Below are 15527 nucleotides of genomic sequence, written 5' to 3' on the forward strand. Positions count from 1 at the left end.
GAGCACATGGAGGGCTGTGCGGCCCCCCAAAGAAATGCCACCCCACATCATGACTGACCCACCGCCAAACCGGTCATGCTGGAGGATGTTGCAGGCAGCAGAACGTGCTCCACGGCGTCTCCAGACTGTCACGTCTGTCACATGTGCTCAGTGTGAACCTGCTTTCATCTGTGAAGAGCACAGGGCGCCAGTGGCGAATTTGCCAATCTTGGTGTTCTCTGGCAAATGCCAAACGTCCTGCACGGTGTTGGGCTGTAAGCACAACCCCCACCTGTGGACGTCGGGCCCCCATACCACCCTCATGGAGTCTGTTTCTGACCGTTTGAGCAGACACATGCACATTTGTGGCCTGCTGGAGGTCATTTTGCAGGGCTCTGGCAGTGTTCCTCCTGCTCCTCCTTGCACAAATGCGGAGGTAGCGGTCCTAATGCTGGGTTGTTGCCCTCCTACGGCCTCCTCCACGTCTCTTGATGTACTGGCCTGTCTCCTGGTAGCACCTCCATGCTCTGGACGCTACGTTGACGGACACACCAAACCTTCTTGCCACATCTCGCATTGATGTGCCATCCTGGATGAGCTGCACTACCTGAGCCACTTGTGTGGGTTGTAGACTCCGTCTCATGCTACCACTAGAGTGAAGGCACCGCCAGCATTCAAAAGTGACCAAAACATCAGCCAGGAAGCATAGGAACTGAGAAGTGGTCTGTGGTCCCCACCTGCAGAACCACTCCTTTATTGGGGGGTGTCTTGCTAAATGCCTATCATTTCCACCTGTTGTCTATTCCATTTGCACAACAGCACGTGAAATGTATTGTCAATCAGTGTTGCTTCCTAAGTGGACAGTATGATTTCACAGAAGTATGATTGACTTGGGGTTACATTGGGTTGTTTAAGTGTTCCCTTTATTTTTTTGAGCCGTGTATAATGATTCCCCTAGAAAACAGTGTGCTTCACTGTGTTTATTAGTCATGTTTACGAGTTGCCTCGTCTTTCCTGCGTTCAAGCTGGAGTTTCAGTACTGTAAGCGGTGCACCACTATTGCTCACTGGGTTTTGAAACTATTCATGTTTTTATTAGCGTGTGTCATAAACCCAACTCAGAGGAAGCCATGCTCATGCAGGGCCTGCTAGCCAGGGTGACTGAAGTGATTCAGCCTGGGTTCAAATCAAATTTTATTAGTCACATGCGCCAAATTCAACAGTGAAATGCTTACTTACAAGCCCTTAACCAACAATGCAATTAAAAAAATTGAGAGTGGGGGGGTCAATGTAAATATTCCAGGTGGCCATTTGTTCAGCAGTCTTCTGGCTTGGGGGTAGAAGCTGTTAAGGAGCCTTTTGGACCTAGACTTGGCACTCTGGTACCGCTTGCCGTGTGGTAGCAGAAAGAACAGTCTATGACTTGGGTGACTGGAGTCTGTAGCATGGTTTTAAAAACTTCCTGTTCCCCTTTGCTCCTTTCAGTGTTAGGAAATTCTTCCATTGTTACATGATTCAGGCTTCTTATTTCAGTGGATGTCACTCTTGCCAGGCGTTACAAGCATTACAAGCTCATGAAATGTAGCTATAATAGCATTAGGTCACAGACCCATATTGTGGCTAAGCTGTCTAAAGTTATGATGTGTCCAGTCTTTGTTGCTGTTGTGTTGTCATCAAATCAAATGTATTTATATAGCCCTTCTTACATCAGCTGATATCTCAAAGTGCTGTACAGAAACCCAGCCTAAAACCCCAAACAGAAAGCAATGCAGGTGTAGAAGCACGGTGGCTAGGAAAAACTCCCTAGAAAGGCCAAAACCTAGGAAGAAACCTAGAGAGGAACCAGGCTATGAGGGGTGGCCAGTCCTCTTCTGGCTGTGCCGGGTGGAGATTATAACAGAACATGGCCAAGATTCGCGTAACAGGCAGTCTCCTTGTGGAGTGCAACGAGAGAGAGGCAGGTCATTATTGTGTTGGACTAGTTAACTGTAAGGTTGCAAGATTGAATCCCCCGAGCTGACAAGGTGAAAATCTGTCGTTCTGCCCCTGAACGAGGCAGTTAACGGACCGTTCCTAGGCCTGTCATTGAAAATAAGAATGTGTTCTTAACTGACTTGCCTAGTTAAATAAAGGTATAAATGTTTTATTTTTTTTATCCGATTAATCTGTCGACCTCTAGTCTAGGAGCCGTGGACAGATGCAGAGCTTCAGTCTGACGCCATTAAAAGGTAATTTACCACCTTCACAAGAGCAGTCTCAGTGCTATGATGGGATCTAAAACCAGACTGAAGCATTTCGTATACATTGTCTTCAGGAAGGCAGTGAGCAACAGCTTTTTCTAACATTTTTGAGAGGAATGGAAGATTCAATATAGGCCGATAGTTTTTTATATTTTCTGTGTCAAGGTTTGGCTTTTTCAAGAGGCTTTATTACTGCTACTTTTAGTGAGTTTGGTACACATCCGGTGGATAGAGAGCCGTTTACTATGTTCAACATAGGAGGGCCAAGCACAGGAAGCAGCTCTTTCAGTAGTTTGGTTGGAATAGGGTCCAGTATGCAGCTTGTCATCCAGTAAAGTGTTGTCATCCAAAGATTGTTTACCTGTAATGCTGGTATACACATTCATTTTACAACAAGGTACATCATCTCTCAACAATAATGATCACAATCAGATTTCCTTCTATAGAGACCACTGTAGTAATTTAGAATCAGCACAATAAGTACCTATTGTCTAACTAACCATAATGATCTTGTCTCCTTTCCCCTTAGCAAGAAATCTCCTGCTCCAGATGTGGTCAAGTCGAACCCATCCAAACGCCACCGGGATCGGCTGAATGGGGAGCTGGACAGGCTGACAGGCCTCCTACCATTCCCTGAGGATGTGCGCTCTCGCCTGGACAAACTCTCTGTGCTCCGCATCAGCGTCGGCTACCTGAAGGTGAAGAGCTTCTTCAAAAGTGAGTTTCATATCAAGTACCAGTCAAGTACCAAATTAACCTCTCTAGGGTACGTGGGATGGTAGCGTCCCACCTCGTCAACAGCCAGTGAAACTATAGGGCGCCAAATTCAAAACAACAGAAATCCCATAATTAAAATTCCTCAAACATACATGTATTTTACACCATTTTAAAGATACACTTGTTGTAAATCCAGCCACAGTGTCCGATTTCAAAAAGGCTTAACGATGAAAGCAAACCAAACAATTATGTTAGGTCAGAGCCAAGTCACAGAAAAATACAGCCATTTTTCCAGCCAAAGAGAGGAGTTACAAAAAGCAGAAATATAGATAAAATTAATCACTAACCTTTGATGATCTTCATCAGATGACACTCATAGGACTTCATGTTACACAATACATGTATGTTTTGTTCGGTAAGTTCATATTTATATTTAAAAAATCTGAGTTTACATTGGCGCGTTATGTTCAGTAGTTCCAAAACATCTGGTGATTTTGCAGAAAGCCACATCAATTTACAGAAATACTCATAATAAACATTGCTAAAAGATACAACTGTCTCCTTAATGCAACCTCTGTGTCAGATTTTTAACAACTTTATGGAAAAATCACACCATGCAATAATCTGTGTACGGCACTCAGAGACCAAAACAACCCAAACAGATATCCGCCATGCTGTGGAGTCAACAGAAGTCAGAAATAGCATTATAAATATTAACTTACCTTTGATGACCTTCATCAGAATGCACTCCCAGGAATCCCGGTTCCACAATAAATGTTTGTTTTGTTCGATAATGTCCATCATTTATGTCCAAATACCTCCTTTTTGTTAGCGCACTCAGCCCAGTATTCCAAACTCATGACGCGCGGTCACTAGCAGCAGACGAAAAGTAAAAAAGTTCCGTTACATTCCGTATGTCAAACGATGTATAGAATCAATCTTTAGGATGTTTTTAACATAAATCTTCAATAATGTTCCAAGCGGAGAATTCCTTTGTCTGTAGAATTGCAATGGAAAAGAGCTAACTATCACGTGAACGCGTGAGATTGAGCTCGTGGCTCTCTGGCAGAGCCCTGACTCATTCTACTCTCAATCGCACCCACTTCACAGTAGAAGCATCAAACAAGGTTCTAAAGACTGGTGACATCTAGTGGAAGCCTTCGGAAGTGCAACATGACCAATATCCTACTGTATCTTCAATAGGGAATGAGTTGAAAAACTACAAACCTCAGATTTCCCACCTCCTGGTTGGATTTTTTCTCAGGTTTTTGCCTGCCATATGAATTATGTTATACTCACAGACATCATTCAAACAGTTTTAGAAACTTCAGTGTGTTTTCTATCCAAATCCACTGTATATGCATATTATAGCTTTTATGGCTGAGTAGCAGGCAGTTTAATTTGGGCACGCTTTTCATCCAAAATTCCCAATGCTGCCCCCTACCCTAGAGAAGTTAATCAACCAGACAATTAACAACTTATATTCTCATCAAAGATCAGTGCAGTCTACGGATTACAAAGCAGTTAAGGAGAGAACTTGGTGAATAAATGGTGTTGTGTACAGTATGTCCTGTCAGTGTCAAAATAACCCAAAGAGAATAGACAGATGCAGTAAGAAACTAAAGCCTCTTGAGGAAATGTTGTGTAGTAGACTACAGTATTTAGCAGAGCATCAGCTGACCCAGGACATGTAAACATGACAACAATGACAAGTGGGTGGGCAGCAGGACAGCAACAGAGCGCAGACATTAATAACCCTTGTGTAGTCTTAGCATTCTGCATACTCTCCTTGTCCTAAGGGTAAAAAATGACCCGCCTTCACTAAACCCTAAAATAAAGCAGCTTAATTGAATTTTAAACCCCAAATCTATTTTGCATGAAGAAACAACCTGTCATTCATCACAAACGTTGTAAATGTCTGGGTTTTCACTCTTCACAATGCAGAAATAATGCATTTAATCAGTGGACACCACTCATTTTTATTACAACACACCCGTTTTCTTTCCTATTACTTTATTATTGTTATTATTATTATTGCTCAAGGCACTGCATAGGTATAAACATACATTTGTAGGCAAGAGATAGCACTTGTATAGCCTAAGAAAGTACCAGAAATGTGAAAAAAGTTGTTTTGAATTCATTTTATTGAAGGGAAGCAATAAGTCTTGTACTTTTTCTTCTCACATTTTTTGAACCATTGCCCCCACCCACGAGGTTAATAAACAACAACAATAAATGAGAATAAAATAATATAATAGATACAAAACAAAAACATGCTGAACATAAATCAATCAACTCTATTTAGCACATGTAGGACAGTATACATTTGTGTGTGCATGAACTTAGCAGATGTATTCCTCACGTCCAGCACATAGTGTTTGTTTTACAGTGCTTCTTTGGGGGGCAGAATTGGCATCTCCTCCTCTTGCCTGCCCCAGCTGCAGCCTCAGGTGGATAAGGACAAGATTCAGCTCCCTGAATAGCTTTCACAAGCGTTGCAGAGGCTGCTGTGCGGGCAAGGCGCTCCCTTTTTTGAAAGTGCCTTTCCCAGCTGTAAAGGCCTCTCTCCCCCTTGTTGAGAGGAGTGCAGGTTGGAGCTCAGGCTTGTTCTTTCTAACTGTGCCAACCATGGTGATCTTCCTCTTCATAAGAGGTGAACAAATTGTCATACGTGACTCCCTCAGTCCATCTGTCACATCAAGCACAGCCCGCATCCCCTGGTTCTTCTCCGGGCCTCCGCTGGTCAGCTTCCCTGTGCAGACTTGCATCTTCCAAGCGTAGCTGGATTGTGCGTTACAGGCCACCCATATCTTGATGCCATACTTCGCTGGCTTGCTGGGCATATACTCCCAGAAAGGGAGTATCCGTGTCACAAAAAACAATCACATAAATCACTTACATTACAGATATGAAAATAAAAACTTACCTCTGAATGGAACCAGTTGCTCATCCATTACTTCAGGCCCAGGGTTGTAGAGGTATGGCAGACGCTCCACCCACTTCTCCTAGATCTCTATTATGGCCGACAAGTTTGTCTCTCACACGTCTTGCAGGTCTTGACTCACATTTATTAAATATTTATTTAAACCCTCCAAATTTGTCATCTCCAGGATTATTATTTTGATGGCTGGTGTGATGAACATGTAAAATGTTGAGTCGATGTCCTGGGCATGGGCAAATGCATGTCTTGTGGGCCCTGGGGTCATCCTTTTTTCCATTTTGTGCTGCCATCCTGCCTTGGTTGTCATATGGTGACAAGGACCATGTTGTTATGCTGTTCTTTTTCAAAAATGTCTCTTTCAGCTTGGGTTATTTCTCCTTCATCTGAAGATGATGCATCGTGCTCTGGGTTGTATTCTTCCCCATCTTCTTCTTCAGATACCTCATCCTCTTCAAAATCATTGTCCTCTTTTTTTCCTCCTGGACATCTGAATAAATCAGATCTACAACCTGTTGGGCACTGAAACGTGCACTCATGGCTTCAGCAAAGAGAGAACTGGGGGGACTGTCATCTGCAGCACCTTTTATAGTCTCTGACTGCATTCCCCATTAGTAAACAATGCTTTCAATAAATATTTATTTTGTCTGACATTTTGTTTATTTTGTCTGTGAACTTGAGTCATGTGTGGGGTCGTGGAGGGGAGATGCTGCACATTAGTTTTGTCTGATTTCAATCAGTAGCGCACACAATCTCAATTTCTCATGTGTGTGTGTGTGTCTTTGTGGTTTTTGTGGTGTGTGAATGATTTTATAACTGCCTGGTCAAAAATGACCCTAACAGGCTGACTACACCACTCAAGTAGCGTGCACGAGTGTTGCAAAATAAATGTAGAAATCTATATTATTAAATGATTGCACCCACACTGCTCGCGCGCACCAACGAGCGTCTGCATTGCCAAGGGATAAAATAGATAGATTGTGCTGCAAGTCCTGCCTCTCCCATCTCATCATTGGTTCATAGAAGCAGGTACCCACGTGCCATCTCCTCATTGGTTATACCCACGTGGGTGACTGAAAGACGAACAAGGTCAGTGGCGCTAATGCACCTAATTTATCAAAGTTGCCAATCACAATATTAAGTCATGAGAAGAAAAGGCCCAGAAGGACGAGAGATGATTCGGTTGACTGTTTTATGTGTGGATTAATTGTTGGAGTAGAGGACCTTGTGCATTTCAGGTAAAATAACAATGTTTATATCCCAGGACAAATTAACTAGCAACAGCAAGCTAGCTAAATAGGACAAATTAGCTAGCAAGTGCAAGCTAGCTAGCTAAATTGCCATAAAGGTTTAATGCTTTTTGACCAGTCCCCAAATTAATGTAATTGGTTCAGAGTTTGTTTTGATATTTTAACCTGCGTGTCGTGATCGCATTTGGTGTGGTGGGGACAAAATAAATGTATTCACGATGGCACACGATGGCGCACGCTCGCAGCCGGTTTGGGTTCCGTGTTAGACAATCTTTGTACCCTCTAGGAAAAGTCATCAAATTTCAAGTTGAAAAAATATTATTTAGGGGGTTTTCTCTGCTGTTACACATAGTGGTGGGTTATTTTTTGTACCTTAAGACACAAGGGATACATCAAGATGTTGGGTGTCTAACCAGAGTCACCCAAATGTTTGGAGCCTCTGGGTTCATTTTTACTTTCAAATCAGACCACAACAAACTTGTCTCCAGTAATGCACTTGGTTAGTAGACCACAAAATAGGATGCTTTTTATTATACTGTATCATTTAAATGGATTTACTGTACCTCAGTGAATCTCTCTGATACGTCATGGCTGTGATGGGGAACATGGCAACAAAAATAGTTATATAAACGGGCTGTGGAGAACATGATTCCTGAACCAAAATAATTGTTTAAAAAAATACTCATAGCAAAATACTCCAATCAGCATCTGTCTTGGTTTACCATGTCTTAATGGTCCTTCTATCTAACCATTTCTATGAATTTCCGATCATCAAATCTTTAACTCTTTTTTTACCATGTGTTGTTGTGGTTGATGATAATCGATAGGAGAAAGTCCTCTGTCCCCAGAGGAGAACCCTTTGTAGAACTATTTTTGGTACTAGGTATGGGTTTGGGTTCCTTTCCACAGAGGGTTCTACCTGGAACCAAGAAGGGTCCTCCTATGGGGACAGCTGAAGAACCCTTTTGTGACCCTTCCATGTCGTTGTTGTCCCCCCCCCCATAAACACACACACTTATCCTGTGACTAGGACCAAGACACTGACATAAACCAAATGTTTGGTTCTAAATTATACAGAACAATGTCCAGTGACTCATAAGATGACTCATCGTTGAAAAACCAACTCCAACACCCTCAACATGTCAGCCATTAAGGGTTAACAGACATCAAAGCCGGAGTGTTGGCAGATGACTTGCTGAGTCAGTTATCTTGGCACCTCAGGCACCGCCAACATATCCTCTCAGTCTCCATGTCCTTTTCCACTCTCAACCCTGCACAACTCTAGACGATGGTGTATATGGGCAGTTATACAGTGCCTTGCGAAAGTATTCGGCCCCCTTGAACTTTGCGACCTTTTGCCACATTTCAGGCTTCAAACATAAAGATATAAAACTGTATTTTTTTGTGAAGAATCAACAACAAGTGGGACACAATCATGAAGTGGAACGACATTTATTGGATATTTCAAACTTTTTTAACAAATCAAAAACTGAACAATTGGACGTGCAAAATTATTCAGCCCCTTTACTTTCAGTGCAGCAAACTCTCTCCAGAAGTTCAGTGAGGATCTCTGAATGATCCAATGTTGACCTAAATGACTAATGATGATAAATACAATCCACCTGTGTGTAATCAAGTCTCCGTATAAATGCACCTGCACTGTGATAGTCTCAGAGGTCCGTTAAAAGCGCAGAGAGCATCATGAAGAACAAGGAACACACCAGGCAGGTCCGAGATACTGTTGTGAAGAAGTTTAAAGCCGGATTTGGATACAAAAAGATTTCCCAAGCTTTAAACATCCCAAGGAGCACTGTGCAAGCGATAATATTGAAATGGAAGGAGTATCAGACCACTGCAAATCTACCAAGACCTGGCCGTCCCTCTAAACTTTCAGCTCATACAAGGAGAAGACTGATCAGAGATGCAGCCAAGAGGCCCATGATCACTCTGGATGAACTGCAGAGATCTACAGCTGAGGTAGGAGACTCTGTCCATAGGACAACAATCAGTCGTATATTGCACAAATCTGGCCTTTATGGAAGAGTGGCAATAAGAAAGCCATTTCTTAAAGATATCCATAAAAAGTGTCGTTTAAAGTTTGCCACAAGCCACCTGGGAGACACACCAAACATGTGGAAGAAGGTGCTCTGGTCAGATGAAACCAAAATTGAACTTTTTGGCAACAATGCAAAACGTTATGTTTGGCGTAAAAGCAACACAGCTGAGCACACCATCCCCACTGTCAAACATGGTGGTGGCAGCATCATGGTTTGGGCCTGCTTTTCTTCAGCAGGGACAGGGAAGATGGTTAAAATTGATGGGAAGATGGATGGAGCCAAATACAGGACCATTCTGGAAGAAAACCTGATGGAGTCTGCAAAAGACCTGAGACTGGGACGGAGATTTGTCTTCCAACAAGACAATGATCCAAAACATAAAGCAAAATCTACAATGGAATGGTTCAAAAATAAACATATCCAGGTGTTAGAATGGCCAAGTCAAAGTCCAGACCTGAATCCAATCGAGAATCTGTGGAAAGAACTGAAAACTGCTGTTCACAAATGCTCTCCATCCAACCTCACTGAGCTCGAGCTGTTTTGCAAGGAGGAATGGGAAAAAATGTCAGTCTCTCAATGTGCAAAACTGATAGAGACATACCCCAAGCGACTTACAGCTGTAATCGCAGCAAAAGTTGGCGCTACAAAGTATTAACTTAAGGGGGCTGAATAATTTTGCACGCCCAATTTTTCAGTTTTTGATTTGTTAAAAAAGTTTGAAATATCCAATAAATGTCGTTCCACTTCATGATTGTGTCCCACTTGTTGTTGATTCTTCACAAAAAAATAGTTTTATATCTTTATGTTTGAAGCCTGAAATGTGGCAAAAGGTCGCAAAGTTCAAGGGGGCCGAATACTTTCGCAAGGCACTGTATCTGTACAAAAAACAAATGGCTTGTTTATTCACATTCTCATTGAATCCTCAGTAACTCAGCTCAGCTCATCTTCAACCAGAGGAGATTACATTCCTAAAGATAGTTGACTCCTGCCCATACATCTTAGTGCCCTCTCACCCCTTTCGCTCCCACACAAGAGACAGTCACGCCAACAGGCTCATTCTCAGAGACAAGTTCTTATCTCACCTTTGCATAGGGTAAGTGTGTGACTTGGTGATTCATACATGTCTAGTCATGTCTAATTTCACAGATGAGCTATGAAGGATTGAAGTATGATTCTGGTCTGTTGAGGTGGATAGAGAGGAGAATGATAAATATGTCTGTGAGGGAGATTATGCCCTATCTCTTTCTCTCTTTCTTTATCTGTCTCTCTATCTATCTGTCTGTCTCTGAGGTGTGTTGTTCCTCTGTCATTTCTTTTTCACCTTTTTAAAGTAGAACTGCACTTCCTGATTTGGCCTCGTTTTTCATCAGTGCTCATTTAAAAGTTGCTAGCGGCCATGACTGAGGGCAAACAAGAGTTGTCTTTGGGGGTGTGGTTTCATGTGGGTGGTATTTTGGGGTGTGTCTTTGCCATTCCATCACACCAAACAATAGCTAATTCGGTTATATGTGGGCTAAAGTAGAGAATAAGAAGTTAACAGAAAGTTAAGCCGGCGCTGACCTTGTGTTTACCAAGCTGACAGCAGCTAGCTAGCATAATAGCTAGCTGCAGCTGGCTAGCCTATCTAATGTTAGCTAGCTGATATTTCTTTGTCAAATCAGAGTTATGCCAAGATAGACGTGTTTGTGTGGGTTCCTCCTGCACACTCTGCTCCCTAAATAGTAATGTGACTGGATGAAAGACCCACGCCTCCCTTCACACTCCTACTGGCACTGTGTGACCCACAACTCCCTACACACTCCTACTGGCACTGTGTGACCCACAACTCCCTGCACACTCCTACTGGCATTGTGTGACCCACAACTCCCTACACACTCCTACTGGCACTTTGTGACCCACGCCTCCCTACACACTCCTACTGGCACTGTGTCACCCACGCCTCCCTACACACTCTTACTGGCACTGTGTGACCCACAACTCCCTACACACTCCTACTGGCACTATGTGACCCACAGCTCCCTACACACTCCTACTGGCACTGAGTGACCCACAACTCCCTACACACTCCTACTGGCACTATGTGACCCACAGCTCCCTACACACTCCTACTGGCACTGAGTGACCCACAACTCCCTACACACTCCTACTGGCACTGAGTGACCCACAACTCCCTACACACTCCTACTGGCACTGAGTGACCCACAACTCCCTACACACTCCTACTGGCACTGTGTGACCCACAACTCCCTACACACTCCTACTGGCACTGTGTGACCCACAACTCCCTACACACTCCTACTGGCACTGTGTGACCCACAACTCCCTACACACTCCTACTGGCACTATGTGCCTTCGTCCACGGGGAGGATCTTTTACAGCACACACACAACGACACAGACACATAAGCACACACATAAGCACACACACACACACACACACACACACACATACAAACACACACACACACATCCAATGTCAGCATACATTTGTGCAATAGCAGCTTCAAGGGCACTGGACCCGTCCCGTATATAACGGTCAGGTTCTTTTTCTCCTGACACTGTGAGGCTACTTCCCCGTTATTATCATGTGCTGGAGGAACAGACAGATGGGGTGACACCGCAGCGATGCAGCGGCATTCCCATACTGCTATGAGTGGCATGTTTATGGGCATACAGCACATGCCAATGTTACCCCGAACACTTTGACCCTCCTATGGCATCCACAGGTTGTGGACAAGCTGCACCTGAAACGAAGCACACCTGTCTCAGCCCCAGCCGGTCAACAAGTTTAAAGAGCATAGTGTCCATGCCAATTTAGCCTTGCATGACATGGTGTTTTAACGACCAGGCCGGTTGTAATGATTCTCTTCTTGTGAAGTAGAGGCGGACCAAAGCGCAGCGTGGTGGTTGTTCATTGTATTTTAATGAAATAAATGACGATACATGAAATAACTAAATGAATACGAAAACAACAAACGGAACGTGAAACCTAATACAGCCTATCTGGTGAACACTACACAAAGACAGGAACAATCACCCACAAACACACAGTGACACCCAGGCTACCTAAGTATGATTCTCAATCAGAGACAACTAATGACACCTGCCTCTGATTGAGAACCATACTAGGCCGAAACATAGAAATACCCAAATCATAGAAAAACAAACATAGACTGCCCACCCAACTCACGCCCTGACCATACTAACTACATACAAAACAAAGGAAATAGAGGTCAGAACGTGACAGTACCCCCCCCCCCAAAGGTGCGGACTCCGGCCGCAAAACCTTGACCTATAGGGGAGGGTCTGGGTGGGCGTCTGTCCGCGGTGGCGGCTCTGGCGCGGGACGCGGACCCCACTTCACCATTGTCTTAGTCCGCCTTATTGTCCGCCTCCGTGGCTTTCTCACCATGGCCACCCCTCTCAATGACCCCACTGGACAGAGGGGCTGCTTGGGACAGAGGGGCAGCTCGGGACAGAGGTGAAGCAGCTGCTCGGGACAGAGGGGCGGCAGCAGCTCGGGACAGAGGGGCGGCAGCAGCTCGGGACAGAGGGGCGGCAGCAGCTCGGGACAGAGGGGCGGCAGCAGCTCGGGACAGAGGGGCGGCAGCAGCTCGGGACAGAGGGGCGGCAGCTGCTCGGGACAGAGGGGCAGCTGCTCGGGCGGCCCCTGGCTGACTGGCGGCCCCTGGCTTACTGGCGGCCCCTGGCTGACTGGCGGCAATGGCGGCCCCTGGCTTACTGGCGGCCCCTGGCTTACTGGCGGCACTGGCGGCCCCTGGCTTACTGGCGGCCCCTGGCTGACTGGCGGCACTGGCGGCCGCTGGCTGACGGGCGGCACTGGCGGCCCCTGGCTGACGGGCGGCACTGGCGGCCCCTGGCTGACGGGCGGCACTGGCGGCCCCTGGCTGACGGGCGGCACTGGCGGCGCTGGGCAGACGGGCGGCACTGGCGGCGCTGGGCAGACGGGCGGCGCTGGGCAGACGGGCGGCACTGGCGGCGCTGGGCAGACGGGCGGCACTGGCGGCGCTGGGCAGACGGGCGGCACTGGCGGCGCTGGGCAGACGGGCGGCACTGGCGGCGCTGGGCAGACGGGCGGCACTGGCGGCGCTGGAGAGGAGGAAGGCTCTGGAAGCGCCGGACTGAGTAGCTCTTGTAGTGCCGAACAGGCGGGAGACTCCGGCAGCGCTGGAGAGGAGGGAGCCCCTGTAAGGATGGGCCGGAGAGACAGCCTGGTACGGGGGGCTGCCACCGGAGTGCTGGTGCGTGGAGGTGGTGACGGATAGACCGGGCCGTGCAGGCGCACTGGAGCTCTTGAGCACCGAGCCTGCCCAACCTTACCCGGTTGAATGGTCCCGGTCGCCCTGCCAGTGCGGCGAGGTGGAATAGCCCGCACTGGGCTATGCAGGCGAACCGGGGACACCGTGCGCAAGGCTGGTGCCATGTAAGCCGGCCCAAGGAGACGCACTGGAGACCAGATGCGTAGAGCCGGCTTCATGGCACTTGGCTCGATGCCCACTCTAGCCCGGCCGATACGCGGAGCTGGAATGTACCGCACCGGGCTGTGCACCCGCACTGGGGACACCGTGCGCTCCACAGCATAACACGGTGCCTGCCCGGTCTCTCTAGCCCCCCGGTAACCACAGGAAGTTGGCTCAGGTCTCCTACCTGGCGTAGCCATACTCCCTGTTAGCCCCCCCCCAAGAAATGTTTGGGGCTGACTCCCGGGCTTCCTTGCCAACCGTGTTCCTTCATATCGCCGGCTCCTCTCTCCGGCTGCCTCTGCTCTCCTCGCTGCCTCCACCTGTTCCCATGGAAGGCGATCCCTTCCCGCCAGGATCTCCTCCCATGTGTAGCAACCCTTGCCGTCCAACACATCGTCCCAAGTCCATTCCTCCTTGTGCCGCTGTTGCCCGTTACCACGCCGCTTGGTCCTGTTGTGGTGGGTGATTCTGTAATGATTCTCTTCTTGTGAAGTAGAGGCGGACCAAAGCGCAGCGTGGTGGTTGTTCATTGTATTTTAATGAAATAAATGACGATACATGAAATAACTAAATGAATACGAAAACAACAAACGGAACGTGAAACCTAATACAGCCTATCTGGTGAACACTACACAAAGACAGGAACAATCACCCACAAACACACAGTGACACCCAGGCTACCTAAGTATGATTCTCAATCAGAGACAACTAATGACACCTGCCTCTGATTGAGAACCATACTAGGCCGAAACATAGAAATACCCAAATCATAGAAAAACAAACATAGACTGCCCACCCAACTCACGCCCTGACCATACTAACTACATACAAAACAAAGGAAATAGAGGTCAGAACGTGACACCGGTCAACTTTTAATCAGAGCTCAAAGGGTCTCGGTTGCATTGATTTTCATTCTTAATTTAATATGAGAGAACAATGGACGCAAGGTAATTTATACACTTGGCAATATCAGATTACATCATCGCACATCGTCTTATGGTCCCTGCTGTGAAGTAACCAAAGAGCTTTGATGTCGTTCATTGTGATGTCGTTCATTGTGATGTCGTTCATTGTGATGTCGTTCATTGTGATGTCGTTCATTGTCTTATGTTTCCGTCGGACGGGTTGAATTCCCAGAGACCGCGGTATTGTATTGTGTTATGTAGTGTAGTTGGATATCTCAAAGGGGTCAGCGATCACAGAAGAGTATGCACTTAGAACAGTAGCAAAAATAATCATGAGCCGTTTTCATTGTATGTTTTCTGGTGAAAACATTACACATGGCACCATTATATAATACAACATTATATAATATATTTATCAGCATCGCAGGGGCACAATAGTGAGGCATACATGTAGTATACAGATTAGAGGTCGACCGATTATGATTTTTCAACGCCGATACGGATTATTGGAGGACCAAAAAAGCCGATACTGATTCAACGGCCGATTTTATTATTTTTTAAAAATTTGTAATAATAACATTTACAACAATACTGAATGAATACTTATTTTAACTTAATATAATACATCAATAAAAATCAATTTAGCCTCAAGTAGATAATGAAACATGTTCAATTTGGTTTAAATAATGCAAAAACAACGTGTTGGAGAAGAACGTAAAAGTACAATATGTGTTATGTAAGAAAGCTAACGTTTCAGTTCCTTGCTCAGAACATGAGAAGATATGAAAGCTGGTGGTTCCTTTTAACATGAGTCTTCAATATTCCCAGGTAAGAAGTTTTAGGTTGTAGTTATTATATTTCCCTCTATACCATTTGTATTTCAGTAACCTTTGACTATTGGATGTTCTTATAGGCACTTTAGTATTGCCAGTGTAACAGTATAGCTTCCGTCCCACTCC

The 15527-nt window shown here is 45.6% G+C and overlaps 2 protein-coding genes across 2 annotated transcripts in view; one reads left to right on the forward strand and one right to left on the reverse strand.

Annotated features, from left to right (window-relative positions):
• Positions 1–15527, reverse strand: part of LOC139380929 (major histocompatibility complex class I-related gene protein-like) — a 401721-nt gene that overhangs the window by 273602 nt on the left and 112592 nt on the right. The window lies entirely within an intron of this gene.
• The window catches only part of LOC139380928 (aryl hydrocarbon receptor-like), an 80046-nt gene that overhangs the window by 23857 nt on the left and 40662 nt on the right, over positions 1–15527 (forward strand). The window contains exon 2 of the mRNA XM_071124096.1: positions 2748–2935. Within this exon, the coding sequence (XP_070980197.1) occupies positions 2748–2935 (188 nt within the window). The remainder of the gene's footprint in view (positions 1–2747; positions 2936–15527) is intronic.

The sequence above is a fragment of the Oncorhynchus clarkii genome, chromosome 22, assembly GCF_045791955.1.
Source record: "Oncorhynchus clarkii lewisi isolate Uvic-CL-2024 chromosome 22, UVic_Ocla_1.0, whole genome shotgun sequence".
NCBI lineage: Eukaryota > Metazoa > Chordata > Actinopteri > Salmoniformes > Salmonidae > Oncorhynchus > Oncorhynchus clarkii.